The 25,570-nt window shown below is 44.6% G+C and overlaps 1 protein-coding gene across 15 annotated transcripts in view; it reads left to right on the top strand.

The window, feature by feature from the left end:
* The window catches only part of CDON (cell adhesion associated, oncogene regulated), a 108,747-nt gene that overhangs the window by 40,239 nt on the left and 42,938 nt on the right, over positions 1–25,570 (top strand). For 10 of the 15 annotated variants that reach the window (XR_007920241.2, XR_011378521.1, XR_001793506.3 and 7 more), the window contains 8 exons: positions 565–711; positions 1,472–1,615; positions 2,899–3,186; positions 5,301–5,570; positions 13,867–14,220; positions 20,659–20,948; positions 22,212–22,386; positions 23,935–24,066. Coding sequence is in view for 11 of the 15 variants with exons in the window: in XM_002708307.5 (XP_002708353.1) it covers positions 565–711; positions 1,472–1,615; positions 2,899–3,186; positions 5,301–5,570; positions 13,867–14,220; positions 20,659–20,948; positions 22,212–22,386; positions 23,935–24,066 (1,800 nt within the window). In the remaining 4 variants the exon portion in view is untranslated. The remainder of the gene's footprint in view (positions 1–564; positions 712–1,471; positions 1,616–2,898; positions 3,187–5,300; positions 5,571–13,866; positions 14,221–20,658; positions 20,949–22,211; positions 22,387–23,934; positions 24,067–25,570) is intronic. The other 5 variants (XM_008259493.4, XM_070048248.1, XM_070048239.1 and 2 more) reach the window with 1 other exon arrangement.

The raw sequence follows: 25,570 nt of genomic DNA, 5'->3' as shown, positions 1-25,570 counted from the left end.
AGAAGAGTAAATGTTTTTGTAGCGCTCTGACCCATAGGCAGCTCCAAGACACACTGGAGGGCTGCATTCCTGGTGCAGGCTGCTGAACGCGTGGTGCTTTGGGAAGAGTAGCGAGCCCTTCCCTGCAACCTCGTCTGTGTTACCATAGCCAGATAATCGAAGCGACCTGCCGCTTTGGTGTTTGATCTCCTGGGTCCACTCCCAGAAGGCATTTTATTGTGTATGAGTAGCTGCCCACAGAATAAAGATTCATCAGGAAATCAGGAGTTTTGGTGAGGGAGTACTGATCTGGACAGAATGGGTCTAATTGTGCTTTAAGGCTCTCTCTGGTGCTTCAGGAGTAGTTTGCTTTTTCTTACCGTCTCCTGCAAGCAGGGGCCCTGACTTAGTGCTCAGCCTTCAACCCAGCGCCTCCCCGGCCCAGCTGCGCTCTGAGTAGCAAGGTCATGCCGCCCTCTGGCCGTGCTGCAGATGTTGTTTCTAATTTTTACATTTCCATTGGGAAAAAGAATTCAAAGCTGCATTTCTTAACTATCTATTTATCTGTTTGCTTATTTATTTCAGTTCTTGGTGATTTTGGTTCATCAGCGAAGCCTGTTATTACAGCCGAAGAAAAAAGCACTGGTTTTATTGGCTGCGAAGTACCGGAGAGTATCCCCAAAGCTGAAGTGCGCTACAAAATCCGGGGCAAGTGGCTGAGACATTCCACAGGTGAGACCTTCCCGGAAAAACCAGTGGCACTCCCAGAGCACCTGTTCCTTAAATAACCTTCTATGAAGCTTTGTATGCTAGGGACCATGGCTATGAAAGTGCCTAGAGAAGGTTGTCTGTCAGAGGTCAAGTGGAAGAGACGGGAACTCTTGGTTACAAATGACTACAGTCCCATACCCCAGGAGCCTGCTCCCTGCACCCATTCAGGTCCCGGCTCTGATACCTCTTCCTCAGGGAAGACTGCCCTGGGGACCTAGTCTGAAATGATATGCCCTGGTGCTCCCTGGCCCCTTCCTTCAGCCTTGGCGCTTAGCAGAATCGATCAAGCCTGTGTGCTTGTTTGTTTTGCACCCTTTCTGTGCCACCGCCGTGCTTCCCATGGGAGCACTGGCTCATATCATCTGCTTTCTCCACTGCTGTGTCCCGCGTGCATACCCGGGCTGGCAGGAAACAGCCACTCTGTGTAGTGCTTGAAAACAGTGAGAGAACAGACGATGAGCGAATGCTGGGAAGCTGCAGTGTTGGTGAACCTGCCTTTGACCCAGCATGGCTCCTTGTGTGTTGTCAGCATGTCTCTGAAAGGTGTGCTGCTGTTATACTAATACCGCTGATGGCTTTTTAGAAATCTGCCTGACTGTCCCAAATTTCCTGTGACTTGATTGGCTGCTGTCTAACTGTGAAGCGTCACCGGCCCCCTTCACTGGTTTGCACTGTGTCTTCAGACTGAGAGGCTGAGCTTCTTCCTTCCTTCCCCCCGCAGAGAATTACTTCATCCTTCCCTCAGGAAATCTCCAGATTCTGAACGTATCCAGAGAGGACAAAGGATCATATAAGTGTGCAGTTTACAACCCTGTCACCCAGGAATTAAAGGTCGAACCCGTTGGCCAAAAGCTCCTTGTGAGTCGTAAGTATTTGGAGGGGAACGGTAACCAGAAAAGCAGGAATCTTCTAAAGTGTTCATCATAAGAAGTTGGGGAATGAGATTCCATGTTTTTTTCAGATCCTGTTGTTTATAGTAAGAAAGTCTTACCAAAAATGTAAATACATGAGTGCTTTATGGAGTAGCACTGTACATGTTTTAAACTAAAAAAAATTCTTTTTTTCAAAATTTATTTTATTTATTTGAAATGCATAGTTAGAGAGAGAGAGAGGTCTTCCATCCACTGGTTCACTCCCCAAATGGCCACAATGGTCAGAGCTGGGTTGATCCAAAGCTAGGAGCTTCTTCTGGGTCTCCCAATCCTCCGCTATTTCCCCAGGCACATTAGCAGGGAGCTGGATCCGAAGTGGAGCCCAATTGGGATGCCGGTGTTTCAGGTGTTGGCTTAACCTGCTACACCAGGACACCAGCCCCACTATACATGTTTTTTTTTTTTTTAATTAAATATTAAAAAAAAAAGATTTATTTGTGTTATTTGAAAGGCAGAGTTGCAGAGAAAGAGAAAGGTCTTCCATCCTCTGGTATACTCCCCAGATGGCCGCAATGACCGGAGCTGTGCCGATCCAAAGCCAGGAGCCTCATCCAGGTCTCCCACGTGGGTTCAGTGGCTGAAGGACTTGGGTCATCCTTTACTGCTTTCCCAGGCCATCGCAGAGAGCTGGATCAGAAGTGGGACTCGAATTGGCACCCATATGGGATGCTGGCACTGCAGGAGTCAGCTTTACCCACTACACCACAGCACCGGCCCCTGTATATGTTTTAAAAATACAGCGGTAGAGACAGGAATTTTTTGAGGTGACAGAGTGAACTCGGGGAGGGAATTTTGCCCTTTGCTCAAACACAAAGAAAAATTATAGAGGAAATACAGTTTTTTAGCAGTAATAGTCAAATGGATAGCCAACTGTGAATTTGGGAAAGCGGGAGAGATCTGTGCTCTTTCTCTCAGGTACAGTAAAGCCTAGGGCTGATTCTTAGGTGGTGGCCTTTGAGTTGATGTAGCGCCAGTAAGTTGGAGCGCAATAGAGAGATTTCTGATCTTGAGAATTCTCCGTTTCCACGTGACTAGTGCAGAAGTTCCCCCAAAGGACCACACATCTGCTAATCGTCAGCTCAACCCGCGTTAACTACCTCGGAGGACCTCGTGGCATTAAGAGGAATCAGTGGGCACCCAGGGGTGCACACAGCTTAGCTGTGGACGACGGTGGAAGTGGATGCTGACTGGCGCGTTCTTGTGTTCCCCTGTCCAGGCTCTTCCCCAGAGGATTTGCGCATTCTTCACCCAGCCGTCTCCAAGGCGATGACCGTTCCCTCCCGCAGCGCTGTAACCCTGGAGTGTGTGGTGAGCGGGGTCCCGGCCTCGAGAGTGCACTGGCTGAAGGATGGGCAGGAGGCCGTGCTAGGCAGGAGCTGGAGGAGGTGGCACTCTCACCTTGCCACGGACAGCATCGGCCTGGCCGACGCGGGCAACTACACCTGCGTGGTGGGGCGCTCCTCGGGGGACGTGAAGCACGTGACCTACAGGGTTACTGTACTGGGTAAGATGTTACTGAGTAAACGCTTTTTTTTTTTCTGGTCTAATGTTTGAAGGAAAGATTAGTTGTGCACGAGAAACAAAATAGGACATATCTAGAAATATCTACGCCAGTAGCCAGAACGGGCTTGGTTTTTCCTAAGGATTGCTGATTGCATTTCACAGTGGATGTTCTTGGGAGCCTTACCCCCGGCTTGGTGATGTAATGCAGAACTTGTTCTCCCACATTCATGATGGGGAGGGAAAAAACTGGAAATCAGTCAACTGGAAGAGTCTGGGCTGTATCTGTGTGTAGTATACAATAGCGGTAACCAAGGGAACTGACTAGAAAGACATCAAAACGAAGTCTGTCAGTGTCATTTTATTTTCCCTTTTGTGATTACCTCTATCTACCTTATTATTTTACGACGTTTCCATTTGTAGGTTGAATGTCCCTAACCTGAAAATTCAAAATCTGAAATTCTCTGAAATCCAGAAGTTAAAAAATATTTCGATTTTTTATTTGGAGGTGGGGGAGAGAGAGCGAGCTCCCATCTTCTGGTTCACTCCCCAAATGCTTGCAACAGCCTCTGGCTGGTACTGACGCCAGGAGCTAGGAACTCAGTCCTGGTCTCCTTGGGGATGGGAGGAACCCAGTTACCTGAGCCATCACCGGTGCCTCCCAGGGTCTGCATTAGCAGGCAGCTAGGGTCAAGGGCTGGCAGGCATTGAACCCGGGCACTTGGACATGGGACTTGGGCATCATAAGTAATGGCCCAAATGCCCACTCCCTAGCACTTTCTGAGTGCAGACCTTTTTTTTTTTTTAATTTTTTTTTGACAGATAGAGTTGGACAATGAGAAAGAGAGACAGAGAGAAAGGTCTTCCTTCCATTGGCTCACCCCCCAAATGGCCGCTACAGCCGGAGCTATGCCAGGCTGAAGCTAGGAGTCAGGTGCTTCCTCCTGGTCTCCCATGCTGGTGCAGGAGCCCAAGCACTTGGGCCATCCTCCACTGCCTTCCCAGGCCACAGCAGAGAGCTGGACTGGAAGAGGGGCAACCAGGACTAGAACCCAGCACCCATATGGGATGCCAGCACCACAGGCAGAGGATTAACCAAGTGAGCCACGGCGCCGGCCCCCGAGTGCAGACCTTATACTGAACAGTTTCAGAGTGTAGTATTTCAGAGTTTCAGATTAGGAATGCCCAGCCATTAAAGTCTAGGCAAATATTCCAAAATCTGATAGACTAATTTCTGAAACAATCTTGGTCCTTAGCATTTTGGCTGAGGGATATGCCACCTGTATTTTCTTTATCTCCGAGCCATCCCTTTTCTTCCTGCCAGCTACCTGATTGTCATGTGTAGCAGCAAGAACTGTTTTCCTTTATCAAAACAGGTCTTCATGAAAATTAGAAAAATTAGAAACTAATTCATAGTAAATACCTTTTTATTTAAATCATCCACATGTTATTTACACAATGGCCTGATATAGGTTAGCAACACTGAAACTGATAAAAGTCTATGGCAAGTAGACTTTTAAATCCAGTGATAACCAGGACTGTATTAATATGCATAATAATTTATTTTAATATACTCCAAATGTTGTTACGTGATCTACTTTTTTGGGTAAAAAGTGACTTTATGGATGTATAGGATGTCCCCCCTTGCCTATTATACACCTAAACTCAAAGTAGAATTGATTATAAAAAGACTTTAATCTCTGAATCAACCCTTCTTCTGTTTTGGCTCTTGTTTAGTGTGAAATCCAGGGAAGCTGTTACTTTATTTCAAATTAGTCACCTGAAATAAACAAGAAAAGCCTAGGATTAGAAGCTGTGGTTTGTGTGTGTGTGCCTGTGTGTATGTTTGTGTGTTCCTGTGTGTTGGGGAGTTAAGTGGGTGCAGCAATCTATAAAAGGAGACCAACTTATTAATAACATATGGTTTATCCTATTAGTGGGAAGTTAAATACATTTCTAATTTTTTCCTACTGACCACAGCAGATGGAAGAATGTGAGTAAACAATACAAGTTGGTTTCAACTAGTTATTGGGAGAGAGAAGATTTTATATGACTCGAGTGATAATTTAAAAAGTACATCTGGAGGACTGGAGTTTAACTTGTGTGTTTTATTTTCAGAACATGCCTCAATTTCTACAGGACTGCAAGACCTGACGGTGTCTCTAGGTGCCACAGCTCATTTTACCTGCAATGTGCACGGGAATCCAACCCCCAAACGCACCTGGTTTCATAATGCACAGCCCATTCACCCATCCCCACGACACCTAACTATAGGGAATCAGTTAACAATCAGTGGGGTTACCTTGGAAGATACCGGACTCTATCAGTGTGTGGCGGATAATGGGATTGGATTTATGCAATCAACTGGAAGACTTGAAATTAAAAACGGTAGGCTTTAGGGCCATGTAATTACTGGAAATTTTTCATTATGGTTAGGCTTTTTTTTTTTTTTTTTTTTTTTTTAAAGATTTATTTATTTGAAAGAGTCACATAGAGAAGGAGAGGCAGAGAGAGAGAGGTCTTCCATCCGCTGGTTGCGCTGATCCGAAGCCAGGAGCCAGGAGATTCCTCCAGGTCTCCCACCCGGGTGCAGCGGCCCAAAGACTTGGGTCATCTTCTACTGTTTTCCCAGGCCATAGCAGAGAGCTGGATCGGACATAGAGCAGCCAGGACTTGAATTGGCACCCATATGGGATGCTGGCACTGCAGGTTGCGGCTTTACCCACTACGCCACAGCACCAGCCCCTGGATAGACTTTTATAAGGTGGTTCAAAATGAAATCATTTTTACTAAAAGAAAATAATGCTACCACAACACTAGCATTATGTTCAGGTTCCTATCTAGTGGCAGATAAGTATTTTTATAAAGAAGCAACCTTATTTCATCAAGCTCATTATAAGAACATTTAAAAAATTTATTTATTTATTTAAAAGGGAGACTTGGAGGGAGATAGAGATAGAGAGAGAGAGAGAGGGAGAGAGAGAGAGAGAGAGAGAGAGAAGGATCTTTGATCTATTGGTTCATTCCCCAAATGGTTGCAATGGCCAGGTCTAGGCCAGGCTGAAGCCAGGAGCCTGGAACTCTATCCAGTTTTCCCACATGGGTGGCAGGGGCTGAAGCACTCCGGCTGTCATCTACTGCTTTCCTATGTGCATTAGCAGAGAACTCGATCAGAAGTGGAGCAGCCAGGACTCCAACTGGTGCTCATGTGTGATGCTAGCATCACAGGTAGTGGCTTAACATACTGTACCAAATTTGCAGTATGTACTACATAGTTAAAAAATTGTAGGTAAAGTCTCTCTCATTCCTGTTCTCTAGCCAGTGAGATTCCCTCTTTAGAACTAATTAGAGGGCTGGCGTTGTGGCAAAGCAGGTTAAAGCCCTGGCCTGCAGAGCTTGCATCTCATATGGGCGCTGGTTTGAGTCCCAGCTGCACCACCTCTGATCCAGATTCCTGCTAATGTACCTGGCAAAGCAGCAGAGGATGACTAAAGGCCTTGGGCCCCTGCATCCATGTGAGAAACCCAGAAGAAGCTCCTGTCTCCTGGCTTCAGATCAGTTCAGCCCTGGCTGTTGCAGCCATTTTGGGGAGTGAGCCAGTGGTTCGAAGACTTACCTCTCTCTGTTTCTACCTCTCTCTATAACTCATGTCTTTCAAATAAATAAAGTAAATCTTAAAAAAGAAGAACTAACTAGTTTTATCTATTTCTTGAATACTTGTATATATGAACATGCAAGCAGTGTGTGCTTGCATACATGTGTGTGTACTTGCATTTTGTAATCTGTATTTTTTAACATAAATCATGGCAGCATTTGAGAGGCAGAGAGAAACACACACACACACACACACACACACACACAGACACACACAGATAGAGCATGCATCTACTAGTTTACTCCCTAAATACCTGCAGCAGCCAGAACTGGCCCAGGGCTGAATTTGGGAGCCAGGAACTGAATCCAGGTCTCTCACATGGGTGGCAGGGACCCAACCAGTTGACCTGTCACCACTGCCTCCCAGGGTCTCCATTGGCAGGAAGCTGGAATTGGGAGCTGGAGCTGAGAATTGAAAGCAATACTCTGCTGTGGGATGTGGGCATCTTGACTGCAAGGCTAAGTGCCTGCCCCGCATTCTTTGCCTTAAAATTGTCCACTTAACACACCCCTCGGCTGTCTCCCCATGTGGTACACAGAGGGGATATTTTCATTCCTTTTCTGAGTGACTGCTCAGTATTCCATTGTGTGGTTGAGCAGCCTGACCAGTGCCTCATTGGCTGTTTCTGATCTGCTGCTACTACAAACAGTTCTATAATGAATGCTTTCCTATAAAGATTATTTAGCACATGTATATCAGAACAAATTTCTAGAAATGAATTTGCAGAATAAGACCAGATGTGTGTTTTTGATAGATGCTGTTGGATTGCTGTCCATAATTGTGACTTATTTAACTCCCACCAGCAATGTCTGACCAAGGAGGGGTAATGTCAGTCCTTAAGAAGTCTTTACTTATCCAAAGGAAAAAAGGAAACACATCTATTAATCTCTATTTCTTTTCTTATGAGAGAAGTTGGGTGTCCTTTCATATATTTATGGATCATTTGAGTTTGCTTTCCTGTGTATTGACTCTTCATTCTTTTTTTACTCATTTTACAAAAATAGATGGATTAAGTCTTTTTTCCTACTGATATATGAGTTCTTTATATATAGAGAGAAATTAATAGTTTATCTGTCATGAGTTGTAAATATTTCAAATTTTAGGGAATAAGTATGAGATAGACCACATTTTCTAACCTTTGTGCAATTAATTTTAAAATTAGTAATCATTAGATAATTTAAGAATAAAAATTACCATGTACTTGGAAATTTAAAATTATACTTCCCAAGCCTGGCTCAAAAAGAAATCATAATGGAAATGTAAAATATTTTGGACTGAATAGTAATGAAAATGCTATAGGTCAAGTTTTATGGGAAATAGCAAAAATGGGATTTAGTAAGAAATTTATAGCCTTAGATGACTATAAAAGAAAATCAGTAAGACTGAAATATGGTGAACTGAGTAAAAGAACAGAAGAATGGACAAATGCAGTACAGAATTAAAAACCTAATATAAGGCAGGAATGAATTAAGTAGAAAATAAAGGTGAAATAGAGAGCATCAATAATGATAGAAATTAGTCCTTTGAAAAGTCTAATAAAATGGACACATTTTTGGCAAGATTGAGCAAGAGGAGAGCAGGTACAATTAAATTATTAGGAATAAAAATGGGACAATAAGTGAAAGGCTTGTAGAGATTAAAAATAAGAAGACTGTGATAAGATTAGTTTTCAAACATAGACAGAAATAGACAGATTCTAAGGGAAAATATAACAGTGAAGCTGACGAGAAGAAAAAGTGTGAATAGCCCTACAACTATGAAACACATTGAATTAGCAGTTGAAAATCTTCCCACAAAGAAAACACCAGGCCAGATGGTCTCCTGGAGGATTCTGCCAAACTTTGAAATAATAGACCTTTCCAGATACTACACAGATGCTTCCAGAGGAAAGGAAAAGGTGGAGACGATCCAGGCAGTATAATCTCGATTCCAAAATCATGCAGGAATGCTACGGGAAAGGAAAGTCAATGCCAAGCTTTTTGTTTTCCTTTTGTGAAAGGTAATGCGAAATTTCCCTCCAGAAACCTTTTATTGAAGGTATATATAAACTTCATGCATTTCACAAATAGAATTTTAGTAACATCATGATTCTTCCCACCATGCCCCACTCCCACCTGCTCTCTGACCTCACTTCCTCCTCCTCCTCCCACTCATTATTTTTTACTAAAATCTACTTTCAATTAACTTTATACACAGAAGATTATACTAAGAGTTCAACAAATAGTCAAAAAAAAAACCATTCCTCAACAGTTTTTTGATTTCTTCTATGACTCTGTTCATTCAGGAGCATGTTGTCCAGTCTCCATGTGTTTGCATATGTTCTAGAGATTCTTGAGTTGTTGGTTTCCAGCTTCATTCCATCATGGTTAGAGAAGATGCATGGTATGATTTCGATTTTTTTGGATTTGCTGAGACTTGCTTTATGGCCTGGCCTGTGATCTATGCTAGAGAAAGTTCACGCACTGGTGAGAATGTGTATTCTGCAACTGTAGGATGGAAATTTCTGTAGATGTCCATCAGGTCCATTTGGTGTATCGTGTCGACTGGCTGGCTCCTTGCTGATTTTCTGTCTGCTTGATTTCTCCATTGCTGAAAGTAGGGTATTGAAGTCTCATTACTATTGTATGGGAGTCTATGTCTCCCTTTAGATCCATTAACTTTTATTTTATTTTATTTTTTATTTTATTTTATTTTATTTTATTTTATTTTATTTTATTTTATTTTATTTTATTTTATGAACATAAATTTCCAAAGTACAGATTATGGATTACAATAGCTGTCCCCCCCCCCATAACTTCCCTCCCACCCACAACACTCCATTAACATTTCTTTTAAATAGCCAGGTGCTAGCGAACTGGTCGCTAGCCCCAGTAGGTATAATATTCGTTCGCACTGCCACAAGAAACACACAAAGGATCCATGTAGTCCTTGGTGTGAGCACAGATCCTGCAATAATGACTCTCACAAGGGAATTAAAGAGCCCCGAGCATGTGGGCAGCTCACATGCTCACAGTGACTGCCCAAAGTCCCAGCCACACCTGCGCCCTCACACACAGCCACAATATTTTCACAGTCCAGGCACACAGGTTCCCACAGTCATGATCACTGAGCCCCTTGTCAGTGCTCCCAGCCAGACTCAGGTGTTTCCTCTCGATTGGTTGTGGGGCACGTGGACATGAGCTCGCACAGCTGTTATGTGTGTCCACAATGGCACCCACCCCCTCTTAGCTAGTTACAGGATGCCAGTGCCAAGTGGTTGGGGAGAGAGAAACGTGCCCCCTTTTTTTCCTCTAGGTTGGCAGGTATACTGTTCGCCACAGAACTCCAAGCCGGACTTAGACCAGGCCCTTCCTGCAGCTTTATAACCAGTGGCTTGAGCTGCTGTAGCCTGGTCTCACCTCTCTCTCCAAAGCTGGTGCTCAGGCTCTTGGCTACTGGGGTCCATGTTAAAAAAATGGAAATAGAAAGATATTTTCTTTTTAAAAGATTTATTTATTTGAAAATTTGGGTTACAGAGAGAGGGAGAGGCAGAGAGATCTTCCACCCACTGGTTTACTTTTTTTTTTTTTTTTAAAGGATGTGTTTATTTACTTGAGAGTCAGAGTTACACAGAGAGAAAGGAGAGGTAGAGAGAAAGGTCTTCCATCCACTGGTTCACTCCCCAGTTGGCCAAAACGGCTGGAGCTGTGCCGATCCGAAGCCAGGAGCCAGGAGCTTCTTCTGGGTCTCCCCTGCAGGTGCAGGGGCCCAAGCACTTGGGCCATCTTCCACTGCTATCCCAGGCCATAGCAGAGAGCTGGATTGGAAGTGGAGCAATCAGGACTTGAACTGGCACTCATATGGGATGTGGGCACTGCAGGTGGTGGCTTTTACCCACTACGCCACAGTGCTGGCCCCCTGGTTTACTTTCCAAGTGGCTTCAGTGGCCAGGGCTGGGCCAGGCTGAAGCTATGAACCAGGAGTTCCAACTGAGTCTTCCATATGGGTGTCAGGGGCCCAAGCACTTGGGCCATCTTGTGCTGCTTTTCCAGGCACATTAGCAGGGAGCTGGATCAGAAGTGGAGCAGCCGGGACTCAAACTGGCCCCTATATGGGATGCCAGCATTGCAGGCGGCATCTTTACCTGCTGCATCACTACAGGGACCCCAGAACAAATTTTTTCTTGACTATAGAGTGTCTGACAAACTAACAGGAAACATCAGTTTTTTTATTATTTATTTTTATTATTATTATTTTTTTAACAGAGTGGACAGTGAGAGAGACAGAGAGAAAGGTCTTCCTTTGCCGTTGGTTCACCCTCCAATGGCTGCCGCGGCTGGCGCGCTGTGGCTGGCGCACCGCACTGATCCGATGGCAGGAGCCAGGTACTTCTCCTGGTCTCCCATGGGGTGCAGGGCCCAAGGACTTGGGCCATCCTCCACTGCACTCCCTGGCCACAGCAGAGAGCTGGCCTGGAAGAGGGGCAACCGGGACAGACTCCGGCGCCCCGACTGGGACTAGAACCCGGTGTGCTGGCGCCGCAAGGCGGAGGATTAGCCTAGTGAGCCGCGGCGCCGGCCGAGGAAACATCAGTTTTTAAAAAGACATTATAATGAGGTTATATTAGAATTTCTCCCTTTATAATGTCTTCTAGTCATTGTACTAGAGATTCTAACAGCAGAAAAAGACATGAAATCAAGAAACAAAATTGGTATTAATTTATAGCTGATATGGTTGTCAACATAAAATATTTCAGTTTGCCAGCTATTGTTATATTTTTAAAATTTGTATTTGTCAGTCTTTTATATGGGTGGCAAGGACCTAAGTGCTTGAGCCATCACCTGCACATCTGCAGCAACTGGAATTGGAAGAGGAGCCAGGGTCTGAACCCAGATACGGGATGTTGGTGTCCCAAGTGGCACGTTAAAAGAAGAAAAAGAACACAGGAAACTTGCCATACATATATAAAAGCTCTATGGTGATTCTGAAAGTGTTGTATTGGAACAGGAGCAGCTAAAGTCTTGGAACATGATAAAGACTGTGAAAAGACATCTGTGCATGAGGGCATCTCAGCCCCCAGGGAGGCTGTCTGCTCCTAGTTCTCATGTGGTGGAACTGGTTATCAAAATGGAGAAAAAAATGAAATTAAATTTTAACTCACGTCATATGTACAAAGATACATTCCCAGTAGATTAAAGACTTCAGTATGAAAGAAAATAGAAACATTATTAAAGAAAATATTGGAGAATTTATGGTTTGTGGGTTAAACTCTTTAATAAGACTTTTTATAAAATATTTATTTGTTTATTTGAAAGGCAGATTTTACAGAGAGGCAGAGGCAGATAGAGAAGAGAGAGAGAGAGAGAGTGTGGGAGAGAGAGAGAAAGTCCTCCATCTGCTGGTCTATTCCCTAAATGGCTGCAATGGCCAGAGTTGAGCCAATGCGACACCAGGAGCCAGGAGCTTCCTCCGGGTCTCCCACATGGGTGCAGGGGCCCAACGACTTGGACCATCTTCCACTGCCTTCCCAGGTCATAGCAGAGAGTTGGATCGGAAGTGGAGCAGCTGAGACTTGAACTGGTGCCCATATGCGATGCCGGCACCACAGGTGGCAGCTTTACCTGCTATGCTACAGCTACAGTGCTGGCCCCAGTAAGACCTTTTAAAAGGCTAATTTTAAAAGATACTACTTCACTGCCATGAAAATGTCCTCATTCTTAAAAGGCAGTGTTAAAAAGTACAAAGGAAAGCAGGAAGGCTGAAGGGTACTAGTAACATTCAGAACTAATCAAATGAACCATATTGGTAGACACAGAGACCTCTGAACCATTGCAGAAAAGATAAATGAACACACAGGAACCGTGACAAAAAGTATTCCACAGATGAAGAAAAATATGAGTGGCACATGAACATACGAAAAGATACTCAACTTCGAGAATGCTCAGGAAAGTATAGGTAGTTATCAGTGGACTAGCATTTCACACTTGGCCAAAAAAATCGGAAACCTGAAGTGGATACTGGTTGATTTTGTCAGACTTGGGAAGTGGGAATAGAGACAAGGAAATATATCCTGGAGAAAAGTATTCTATGGTAGCTTCACTTAAAAATACCTACAGGGCCGACACCTGCAGTGCTGGCATCCCATATGAGTGCCAGTTCGAGTCCCGGCTGCTCCACTTCTGATGCAGCTCTCTGCTATGGCCTGGGAAAGCAGTAGAAGATGGCCCAAGTCCTTGGGCCCCTGCACCTGTGTGGGAGACCCAGAAGAAGCTCTTGGCTTCGGATTGGCCAGCTCCAGCTGTTGTGGCCATTTGGGGGATGAACCAGCAGATAGAGAACCTCTCTCTGTCTGTCTCTGTCTCTCTCTCTGTCTCTGCCTCTGCCTCTGTAACTCTGCCTTTCAAATAAATAAATAAATATTTAGAAAGAAAAATACCTACAGAAGGGCCTGTGTTACATGTTAAGCTGCCACCTATGGTGCCCTTATCTGATACTAGTCCCAGCTGCTCCACTTCTGATCCAGCTCCCTGCTTATGTCCCTGGGAAAGCAGTGGAAGATGGCCCAGATATTTGGATCCCTGCCACCCACATTGGAGACCTGAATGGGGTTCCCTGCTGCTGGTTTTTGGCTTGTACCAACTCCAGCCATTGTGGCCATTTGGGGAGCGAAACAGTGAATGGAAGATCGATCTCTCTCTTCCTCTCTCTCCGTAACTTTTTTCATGTTAAGGTCTAAGGTTTTGTCTTCACATATCCTATATTTACAGAGAGTGGCCAGATGTATGCAGTTTAGCTATTGGAAAGCTCTCAACAGGTTTCTTTATACTTTCCTTTCTTTCTGAAGGACAGGAAGTCTTTTCTGAAGGACAGGAAATGTTTAGGAGCCTACAATTCTGAAAAATTCTGTTAGTTTTTTTTTATGGTAAAAGTTAAGAAAATTTATCTTCTTTCTAATCATTCCTGTCACATTTGTGCAATAGGTTGGAGTTATTTTCCATTGTAGGTACTATAATGTTCTTAATTTTTGTTTGTGAATTACTTTTTTAATAGACAGTGGATTCAAACCAGTTATAATGACAGCGCCAGCAAGTGCAGAAGTGGTAGATGGAGACTTTGTGACTTTGTCCTGCAATGCCACTGGAATGCCAGTTCCGGTCATTCGCTGGTATGACAGCCATGGGTTGATCACCAACCATCCATCTCAAGTCCTTAGGTCTAAATCCCGAAAAGCACACTTAGGAAGGCCCCGGGGCTTTGACTTGGAGCCTGTCTACTTCATCATGTCTCGGGCTGGCTCAAGCTCTCTCTATATTCAGGCTGCTACCCGGGAGCATGCTGGGAAATTTATCTGTGAAGCTACAAATGAACATGGTACCACACGGTCAGAAGCATTTCTAACAGTTGGTGAGTTGTTAATATTTTAGATGAAAATTTCCTTGCATAATAGGGGATTCAGTTATTTGAAATAGGTTATTTTAAGGAATCCAGCAATCTGAAGATATATTTTTTCCCAATGACAGTGAATGTAGAACTATGTTTTTGAGGTTTGGCTTTAATATAAATCAAGTGATCTGTTTCTAATTTGTTTGTTAAGCTTGCAGTTGTCATATAGAAGGTTTATTCTGGAGCAAGCCGAGAATTTAGCTGTATTAGGGCTTGAGGCTTTGGTTTTCTTAGTTACTGAAAATCATTGCAAATGATTTCAGGTGAGCCATTGATAAGGACAGTATTCAAAATCTAAAGGGTTGGCTTTCATTGACAATGTAGAGTTGTAGTAGTATCAACAGTACCTGCATGTAAGTATTCACCCATTTTATCCAAAGTTATTTTTCTAATGGGATTTAAAGTAATTCTTTATTTTTTTTTTAATTTTGACAGGTAGAGTTAGACAGTGAGAGAGATATATAATTCTTTTAAAGATTTATTTATTTGAAAGAGTAATAGAGAGGGGAGGCAGAGAGCCAGAAAGAAAGAAGTCTTCCCGGTTGCCCCTCTTCCAGGCCAGCTCTCTGCTGTGGCCAGGGAGTGCAGTGGAGGATGGCCCAAGTGCTTGGGCCCTGCACCCGCGTGGGAGACCAGGAAAAGCACCTGGCTCCTGGCTTCGGATCAGCGTGATGCGCCGGCCGCGGCAGCCATTGGAGGGTGAACCAACGGCAAAGGAAGACCTTTCTCTCTGACTCTCTCTCTCACTGTACACTCTGCCTGTAAAAAAAAAAAAAAAGAAAAAAAGAAGTCTTCCATCCGATGGTTCACTCCCCAATTGGCTGCAACGGCTAGAGCTGGGCCAATCCGAAGCCAGGAGCTAGGAGTGTTTTCCGGGTCTCCCACTTGGGTGCAGGGGCCCAAGGACTTCTTCCACTGCTACCCAGGCCATAGCAGAGAGCTGGATCGGAAGAGGAGCAGCTGGGTCTCGAACCAGCGCCCATATGGTATGCCAGCGCTTCAGGCCAGGGCAATAACCTGCTGCGCCACAGTGCTGGCCCCTAAAGTAATTTTTTTTTAAGATTTATTTATTTATCTGAAAGTCAGAGTTACACAGAGAGAGGAAAGGCAGAGAGAGAGGTCTTCCATCCACTGGTTCACTCCCCAGTTGGCCGCAACGGCCAGAGCTGCACTGATCCGAAGCCAGGAGCCAGGAGCCTCCTCCAGTCTCCTACACGGGTGCGGGGGCCCAAGGACTTGGGCCATCTTCCACTGCTATCCCAGGCCATAGCAGAGAGCTGGATTGAAAGAGGAGCAGCTGGATTCAAGCCAGTGCCCATATGGGATGCCGGCGCTTCAGGCCAGGGCATTAACCCACTGTGCCACAGTGCCGGGCCCTAAAGTAATTCTTTATATTTTACTAGTTTTTGGTCATAATGACTTAAAACTTTATATGATTTTTTAAAGTACAGATATATAGAATATCAAAATTAAACTTAATTCCAATATGACTTTTTCAAATTCAGACCTTATACCAGCAGGCATTTATTTATTTAAGATTTATTTATTTATTTGAAAGGAAGAGTTACAGAGAAATTGAAAGAGAGAAAGAAAGTCTACCTGCTGGCTCATTCCCCAAATGGTCGCAACAGCCAGAGCTGTGCCATGTGAGGTCAGGAGCCAGGAACCTCCTCCAGGTCTCCCAGGTGGAAGCAGGGTTCCAGAGACCTGGGCCATCCTCCACTGCCTTCCCAGGCCATAGCAGAGAGCTGAATCAGAAGTGAAGCAGCCGGGACAGGAACCGGTGCCCATACAGGATGCCAGCACTGCAGGCAGCGGCCTCACCTGCTATGCCTCAGTGCCGGCCCTAGCCAGCAGGCATTTAGAGCAGCCATTCCCAGTCGCAGTCACTTGGTTAGAGGAATTTGGCATATTTACCCTGTGAGAGGCAGAATATCAAAGGCAGAGTTGTCTTTGTCTTAGACTATTGAAGTCCCTTCCCTGGACATCTGCTTGAGATGTCATCTTTTTTTTTTTTAAAGATTTAATTTTTTTTTTTTATTTGAAAGACAAAGTTACAGAGAGGTAAAGAAAGAAAGAGAGGTCGGTCTTCCATCTGCTGGTTCATTCCCCAAAGCCTGGAGCCCAGAGCTTCTTCCAGATCTCCCATGTGGGTGAAGGGGCTCAAGGACTTAGGCCATCCTCTGCTGCTTTCCTAGATGCATTAGCACGTTGCTGGATGAGAAGTGGAGCAGCTGGCACTCTAAGCGGTGCCCATATCCCATATGGGATGCCTGTGCTGCATGCTGGGGCTTTTAGCCCACTGTGCCACAGCGTCGGCCCCTGAGAGTTCATCTTGTAGCCTTCTTCTAGTTGGGTTCTCGGGTCTCGGGGCTCAAAGAGGCCATGGCTGCTTCTGCCTCCCAAAGCCTGGAGCCCATGTTCCTCCTTCTGGGCAACAGATCCCGGCTCCAGAACTCCCTGCAGTAATTGGTTCACAGTGTGTTTCCAGGGAGGTGTTTCCCTGGCCCATGCTCCACAGTATGGACCATATTACCAGGGTGTGGGCACCCTTAAGCCAGAGGAGTGGCCAGTGGGTGATGGCAAGAGTGGGTGGTTGAAGTACACGGATTTGGATGTGTACACCGCTGTTTCCTTTCACATGCATACGAGGGCCCCCCAGCTCAGGATGGAGCCAGAGATGTGGGGAAGGCCAAAGACTTGCATTTATGCCTTCATACTGCTTGCTGTGTGAGTGTGAGAGGTGGGACGGATGTGGACGGGAAGCAGAGGGTGTGTTAGAGTCGTGGTGCTGCCACTCAGGAGCTCTGCGACTTGGGCCGGCTCCTGAACTTCTCTGTTTCCTCATCTGTAGAACAGGTATAGTCAAGTGATTATTTTATGTAAATATAGGGTTTAATGAGACATAGGCATAATAGTCATAACTGATGGACCTAGGTAGTTTGTCTGACTTCCTCACTTTAAATATGTGAGATCTGAAGCCCTTGAAAGTTATAAAAACTGACTTAATATTAGAAGATCTTTAAGATTTCCCCCTGCTGCAGGGCTTTAGGTCTTGACAAATACCACTTTTGTGTATGCTAATCCCATCAACCACATCCTACCTCAGTGGTCCTGCACTAAGTCTAGTAACAGGCTCTATAACTGTGAAGAGCCAGCTGAGTTTATTACCACTCAAAACAGTGCTTAACTGGCCACTTCTTTGCACAGCACTCTGCCCCACCAAATTCTAGGATGCTGATGTCACTCACTTTGTTGTGAAGTGGGGAGCAAGCCAGGTCCTGGGGAGCGATGACTCCCTCCTGTCTTTCCAGAGACCTTGGGTTTTTGAGGTCCTGCATGTACAAATATTTACACAGTGAGTTATAACTCTTCACAAATTATGGGATTGTCTGGGTTTCCTGAATGGTTTGAGGTAGGGAATTGCTGGGATGAATATTCCAAGGGGAACATTTTTGACAGATCTGGTTATATACCCTATTTAATTAATTTCAATTCAGAGTCATTAAATTCATTTACATTGTTAGTTTTCTCAGTCTCTTCCAATTTGAAAAAAAAGTCTTCCCTAAAAAATAAAAACCAAACTAGATATCTATATTAACCGTTCCACAGCATTGTTTTGATGATAAATTGGAATAACACACCTGGAAACATTTTTGAAAGTTCAGACAGTGCCCCACTTATGATTTAACTTAAAATCTTTTGGCTTTTTGATAGTACAAAAGTGATACCTTTTTTTATTTTTAAGATTTTATTTATTTTGAAAGAGTTACACAGAGAGGAGAGGTGGGGGGGGGGGTCTTCATCTCATGGTTCACTCCCCAATTGGCCGCAATGGCTGGAGCTGCGCTGATCCGAAGCCAGGAGCCAGGAGCTTTTTCTGGGTCTCCCATGTGGGTGTAGGGGCCCAAGCGCTTGGGCCATCCTCTGCTGCTTTCCCAGGCCATAGCAGAGAGCTGGATCAGAAGTGGAGCAGCCGGGACTAGAACCTGCACCCATATGGGATGCCAGCGCTTCAGCCAGGGTGTTAACCTGCTGTGCCACAGCACTGGCCCCAAAAATGATACCTTTAAGCAGAAACCGTAGTGGGGATGTTGGAGTCTGCTGTCCCCAGCAAGTGCAGCAGCAGCAAGCACAGCTTCCAGTGTGTCTTGCAGTCAGGAGAGGAAACAGCTGGCACTCTGCAGTGCACTGTCCTGCTAAGCTAGGAGGCAGGGTAGGAGAGGTGTGTTAGCATCTTAGACTCACGGTATGTTCCACTCACCGTGGTTTGATCAGTACAGACCCCATCCATCCTGTTAAGGCCTTTTAAGTTGTGTCGACTGTCTTGTGAGTGCCCACATGATATGACTGGGAACTGTGGAGGAGAGAATCCCCTCTTTAATGAAAGTAGTCGAGAGGTCTCATTGCCTCCTGAATGGGGTGGACAGGTGTTTCTGATGCTTCTGCGTCAACTGAGGCGTGTGGTGTTTAAACTCTTCTACAGCCAAATTCCACTTCCTGATGGGAACCTGCCCGCAGGATCCGGGAAGACTACTAAAGATTAATCAGTCCCTTTCCACTCCCAGTGCTAGAGTCCGTTTCTCCACGTTAGCAGGCCCCAGAGCAACCCCAGACCTCCAGTCCACCCGCTGACTCACTGGATAAACACGGCTGTTCCAGGAGCAATATTTGCAAGTTGTCTCAGGGAACTTAATTAGTTTTCTTCTACATTATTTCCTCACTAGCGTCTTGTTTTCTTTGATGGAGGATGCTCCTGGGACTCTCTTTCTCGCTTGTAAACTAACAGAGAGCTGACCTTGCACCAGGAGGCCTGTTCTCCCTGGGTCCTCTACTAAAGCACAGTAGTTCTCCTAAAAGCCTATCTCCTCCTTTAGCAGGAATCTGACTTCGTGGTGGGAAAGAGCCTAGAACGTTGGCTCCTCTGCTTCCATCTTCCACACAGCCCTGAGGAATAGGAGGCCTTTCTGTTGCCTGTATGAGTGCGACGTTGGGGTGCGTGAGCTGGCAAGCCTTGGGTTTCCCTGGCCGGGCAGTGTGTTTCCATAAATTGCTGTTCGTTCAGAGTAGCGCCACTCACATTCTTCTGACAGCTGTTGTCACTTAGTCTCTCAGAACTCTTAATTTCTTCATCTGTAGAAGTGGGAGTATTACCATTCGCCTAAGAATGTTGTGTGGAGAATGAAATAAGATCCTATTTGTAAAAATGAGGGGCTTCCAAAAGCTCATGGAAGATTTATCATCTCTGTCCCACAAGCTTTCTGAAGCCCCTCTGTGTCTAGTGCGATGCGTGGCATAGGCTCATAAAATGTGCTCAGTAATTTGGTGATGCAAAGCCTATTCACTTTTTCAGTGCCATTAAATTATTTTACCTTCCTCTGTGTGTCCTCTCTGCTGTTGGTAGTGTTGTGAAGGCTGCCTGCTTGTTTTGTCTATCTTAAGGTTAATAATTTCTTACGCAGTCCTCAATTTTCTCCAGAAATTGGGCTTGGAAATCTTCCTTTGGCTGTACTTGTCTTATTCCTGTCATTTCTTCCTCTTCCCAATAGGATAGGTGTCTATTGGATGTGCCATCTATTGCTGCATAACTACCCAAAAGATTAGGGACTGAACACAATAACCCCTTTACTACCTCTCATGATGCTGGGGGTTATAGCTGCAGCTGAGCAATTTCTCTGCTGGCCTTGCTTAGGGTCTCATAGGTAGTTGTAGTCAGATAGCTGACACTCGTCTCATGTACCTGTGTGGAGCCTCTGTGGGGACTGCAGCCCCCACCTCTGTCTCTCTTCATGTACTCCCTCTACATGGCGAGGTTAGACCTCTGTGTATGGTGGTGAACAGATCCTGGAAGTACAAGTAAATGTAGAAGCGCCAGATCTTCTCGAGGCTTCGGCCTGGATTCATGGGGGAGGGGACTGCCCCATGGTGTGAGTGCTGGCAGGGAGTGGGTACTGGGATGTTATTTTTGGAGACTCATTACCCAGTATGTGAGAGCCTGTTCCCCATGGAACATGTCACTCTTGTGTTTCCTTTGCTAACTGCAGTTGAAGCCTAATGATCTTCAACTTAAAATTTTCTGCAGTTAAACTAGCAAATGCCATTGTAAAGGAGAGAATACTAATACAGAGCAAGGGAAAAAGAATTTTAAAGCCTTTAAACTGCTAAATGATTGCCTCATACAGTCGGTTTTTCAGATAATTTATTTGCTCTCCCACGACCTAGAGATTGGCAGTAGAAGTTAGATGCTTCCATAAATTGTAAATTGAAATGTAACTGATTTTAACTTCGGCTCAACTTGTGTTAAACAGTATCAGTGTGGGCAGGTACACCACTAAGTGGGTAGAAGATATTTAAATGACGAGTTTCTTCAAGGCATCTCCTCTCATTCTCTCTCTGCAGTTCCTTTTGAAACAAATACAAAAGCAGAAACAGTCACACCTTCTGATGCTACTCAGAATGATGAAAGAGATGGCTCAGAAAGTGGATTATTGGGCTCACTTCCAGAGAAAGAGCATCCCGGTGCGGTAGAGTCATCATCTGAGAAAAATGCGAGTGGTGCCTCTGTGCCTGACGCCCCCATTATCCTGAGCCCTCCGCAGACTCATACCCCAGACACATACAACCTGGTGTGGAGAGCAGGGAAGGATGGCGGCCTGCCCATCAACGCCTATTTTGTGAAGTATCGAAAGGTAGCATCTTATTTATTGTCTTTCCCTTCTCACCCTTTTACTCTGCTGGTATAAAGAACACTTATTATCTTCCACGTTTGTGGACTGGCAGGAGGCAGAACGAGGTTGTGTCAGAATGATGTTCCGAGAAACCCACCGATCAGGCTGGGTTGATCAGAGATAGCCTGCTAATCATGCTGGGTTGTTAGCATCCAAAAAGCCACAAGATGGATGTGCACAGCATGTTTTTTTTCAAATGTTTTGACATTTTTTGACAATTTTTTGTCAAATGTTTTACTCCTTGGAGTGTAAAACTCCATTACCACTTTTAAAATAGTAATTCTTTCCTTCTCTAAAATAGTAGAATACTGTTTATTAAGCAAATAAACTAGTTTCTTATTAGAAGCAACTGTTTGAACAGAGTCCTCTGGTATAGTCCGGACAGTTGTTTGCATTTGAAGTTGTCTTCTTCATTGCATCAGAATCTTAGCATTAGTTGGTCATTTATTTTGGTAAACCTCTGGCCTCTCTCAGTTGATTTTTTTAGCTAATGTTTTCCCTCTATGGGTTCATATTAAAGCAAAATGAGGAGCTCCTTTCTTTAGGGAGACTAGTAAATGAATGGAATGGGAAGGGATATATGTATATTTGACATCATTTTCTTGGTCTAAGATGTGTTGGTGTTCATAATTTAATGGTAATATTTTTAATGACTGAAAAAACTAAGATGGTGGTATTTGAAAGTTTATCTGTTGTTTTAAACCTGATTCTAGATGAAGAAAGTAAGGTTTGCTGGCAGTTTATCTGCCCTAAAACTTCCATGCCGTGTTGTCTCTTGATTCCAAGAAACAACCAGTTGGGACTCTTTTTCTTTCTTCAACAAGACATAAAGCAAAAATACTGGAAATAGATAACATATGGTTATTCATTAATACACATGTAATATAATATCTTAATGTATCATTTTATTATGTGTATTATATATTACCGATAAAACATATTATTGAGACCTTGTTTTATTTATCCAGTAGCTTGCGTCTCCATTATGAGTGAAGGAAACAGACTCGAGGGGCAGATAATGTGAGACCACGTGTTAGTGGTAGATGGCAGAGCTAGGAGTCTTTCCAGTGAGAATCCCTGAAATCTTACTACGGGGCTCCTTATAATTCATAATTTGAAGTATTGTGTCTGTCCCCAAACTCCCAGAATTGAGTGAACTCTAGTTTTTATCACATTTGAACAAACGGCTTCTTGCCCTCCGTTTCCTGTTTTTCTCTGGAGCAGCTGGACGATGGTGCTGGTGTAGTGGGAAGCTGGCACACGGTTCGAGTCCCAGGAAGTGAAAATGAGCTCCATTTAACTGAACTGGAGCCGTCTAGTCTTTACGAGGTTCTCATGGTAGCAAGAAGTGCAGCCGGCGAAGGGCAGCCTGCTATGCTTACCTTCCGAACCAGCAAAGGTGAGTATGGTCGTCCTTTGCAGGAATGAGCTGCTGTCTTCATGTCAACTTCTTGGAAAAACTCTTTTGGATAGGGGTAGGCCTCAGGTACAGCGTTTAAAATGCCACATGGGATGCCCACGTCCTAATTCCGAGTGCCTGGGTTTGAGTCTCAGCTCTGCTCCTGATTCCAGCTTCCTGGGAGGCAGCAGGTGATGGCTCAAGCAGTTGGGTCCCTGCCAGCCACATGGGAGACCTGGGTTGATTCCCACCAGTTCCTGGGCATTTTGGGAGTGAAACTGCAGCTAGGAGCTCTCATGACTGTTGCTCTTGGTCTCTCTGCTTCTCAAAGATGAAAGGAATCCTTTTGGATTGCAGAGATTCTTAGATATAAATTTACGGAGCAAGCCTGTCATAATACCTTTTTCAGTCACATTGGATGGTTATGTTGTTCCATGCCATCTCACATTCTACAGATATTTTGGGGAGCTGATCGACAAGCCATTATGAAAGATGATGCAGGGAAAACAAAGATGTTCAAGACAAGCTCCTTCCATGGGAAGGAAGGGGAGGCAGGTACTGAAATACAAGACAGCATATAATTCAGTTCTGCTAATACTTACTGAGTGCCTTCTCTGTGTCAGGCAGTACAGAAAACAGACAAAACTCCTTGCCCCTGTGGAGCTAACATCCTAGGTAGGAGATACTTACACCCAAATCATTAGGTGCATTAGAAGGTGGTGGATATTAACAAGAAGAAAGTAAGTGAGGAGATGAATTTGGGAAGTGTCTGGCAATGGAGCTGTGACCGTTTAAGCAGGTGACCAGGGACATTGTCGACATCAGAGCAGAGGTGAAGATGGAGAAGCAGAAAGCCATGTGGGGATCCGGGAGAAGAGTGTTCCCAGCAGAGCAGCAGGTACTGTGACCCCAGGGCGGGTGTGTGTGGTGTACCTTTGTATACCAAGGGTGCCATTGTCACGGACACAAAGGAGATAGGAAGCCCATCGGGGAGGGGTGCTCGGAGACAGCAGAGTGGCCAAATCGCACTGCATCTTGTGAGCCTTGCCACTAGGGAACTCAGAGAGCTGGAGTGTTTAAACAAAGCGTGACACTGTATGCTGGATTTTTAAGGATTTATTTATTTACTTGAGAGGCATAGTTACAAACAGAGAGAGGGAAAGAGACAGAGAGAGGGGTCTTCCATCTGCTGGTTCACTACCCAGATGCCCACACGGCTGGGGCTGGGCCAGGCCAAAGAAACTGGTAGTGGGGAGCGCAATCTGAGTCTCCCATGGGGGAGCAGGAACCCAACGACTGGAACCATTATCTGATGCCTCCCAGGATGCACATCAGCAGGGAGCAGGAACTGGGTGTAGAGCTGGAACTAAAACCCAGGCACGTGTGTGTGGGACGTGGGTATCCTGAGTGGTGGCCATTGCAAGGCCAAGCCCTAGATCTTAATTTAGGTGCTGTGACAGGTGAGTTAATAGTTTTGTATCTTTATAGCAGTTAAATTAACTTTATGTACATGTTTAAATTACAGTGTATGGTTTTTAACCTTTTTAGAGAAAACAGCGTCATCCAAAAACGCCCAGGCGTCCTCCCCTCCCGTGGGCATCCCTAAGGTTCCTGTTGACGCAGAAGCTGCGCACAGCAGTTTCGGAGTGGTTCTGACTGATTCCTCCAGGCATAGTGGAGGTAAAGAGAAGCTTCTTCCTTCTATTCATTTTGTTTGTTTACAAATGTAACTGGCCAGTGTCAGACTTTGCGGTTAGGGTATGGTGGGATGTTTATTAGATTATTTCCTATTTTCCATATTGTTCTTTTAGGAGCTGTTTCAACCATGTTTAATGTTCTGTATTCAAACCCCAGCAACTAAGTGTCAATTTGGGTAATAAACTCAGATGTGACGTATTTTGCTGCCAAGTTTTTAATAACTCACGAAAAAGCATTCTTTTCTGTGTCCTAACATGAAAGCTAGGTGTATGATTTCAGCTCTGAAAATCTTTTTTCTTTCTGTTGACTCAATGGAATATTTGTTATTTTACTGGAAGACCACAGGTCATAGTCCATGGATCGCTGTGACTAGTTAATTTTATAGCTTTTAAATGCCTTAGCAGTAAACTTCTCAAGAATTCGTTTTAGCATTGATTTGTCTCACCTGATGGCTCTACTGTCCCAGCCTGTTGTGCTTTGTGGGATTGAGCTGAGCCGTCAGGATATCTGGGGAAGATGCAAAATGTCATTGTCACACTTTAAGAGCTTCCAGACTTCTCTTCCATGTCTGTATGGTTTGCTGTGAGTTGGTATCAGACAGGAGCAGTTTGACACTTTGAACTGCCCTTCCCAGTTTTGTGAGCCTCTCTACTCAAGTACTTCTACCTGTGAGGCCCGTGGCCGCTACTTTAAGCAGATTCCTTATGTGAATGTCAACTTTATATGAATAACACTACTGCCTGAAAAACAAACCCCTTACTATTTATTTAATATGCCATGGGTAGACACTATGCTCAATGCTAGAGCAGCCGAGAGAGAATAACCCTTGCCTTCCAGAGGTTTACAGTGTAGTAGATGATACAGACTGCTAAGCTGTAATAGTAGCGAGGACGATACAGACAACGAAACCCATAGCGTTATAGTGGGTAACACAGACAGATAAGCCCATAACTACAGAATGGGCAGTATAGACAAGTTAATACGATTTTGACTCCTAATGCTCAAGATTATACTCTGGGTGATATAGGATAACGAGAGGCTCCTTAGCAATTGGAGCTAAGCCTCAAAGGATGAGAGAGACATCGCTGAGGGAAGAAGCCAGACAGGTTCTAGGCAAAGACATCTCGGAGTGCAGGAGACAGATGGTTGGTGTTTCTGCTTTGTGTAGCGATGGTGATGAGAGATTGCACTTAGTGTGACTGGTTGCTATGGGAATGCTACTGGTATAGGGTGGGCAGCTGGGTGCCTTGTATGATACACTTCAAAGTTTAATCTTTCCCTGAAAGCAATAAAGAACCCTAAGGGATTTTAAAGTAGGGGAAGAGAGAGAGAGATGGCAAAAGCTAAGGCTGGAAGAAGAATTAAAACAATGGCAGAATGGATGGAGCTAGAGAGGGAGAAAGATGGCGACTTGGGCTTGGGAACTGGGGATCATGAATTTAAGATAGGCAGTACGAAGTTTTAGGTAATGGTCAAGAGTTCAGTT

The sequence above is a fragment of the Oryctolagus cuniculus genome, chromosome 1 (assembly GCF_964237555.1).
Source record: "Oryctolagus cuniculus chromosome 1, mOryCun1.1, whole genome shotgun sequence".
Lineage (NCBI taxonomy): Eukaryota > Metazoa > Chordata > Mammalia > Lagomorpha > Leporidae > Oryctolagus > Oryctolagus cuniculus.
Note: the sequence above shows the minus strand (reverse complement) of the source record. Positions and strands in the feature narration are given on the sequence as shown.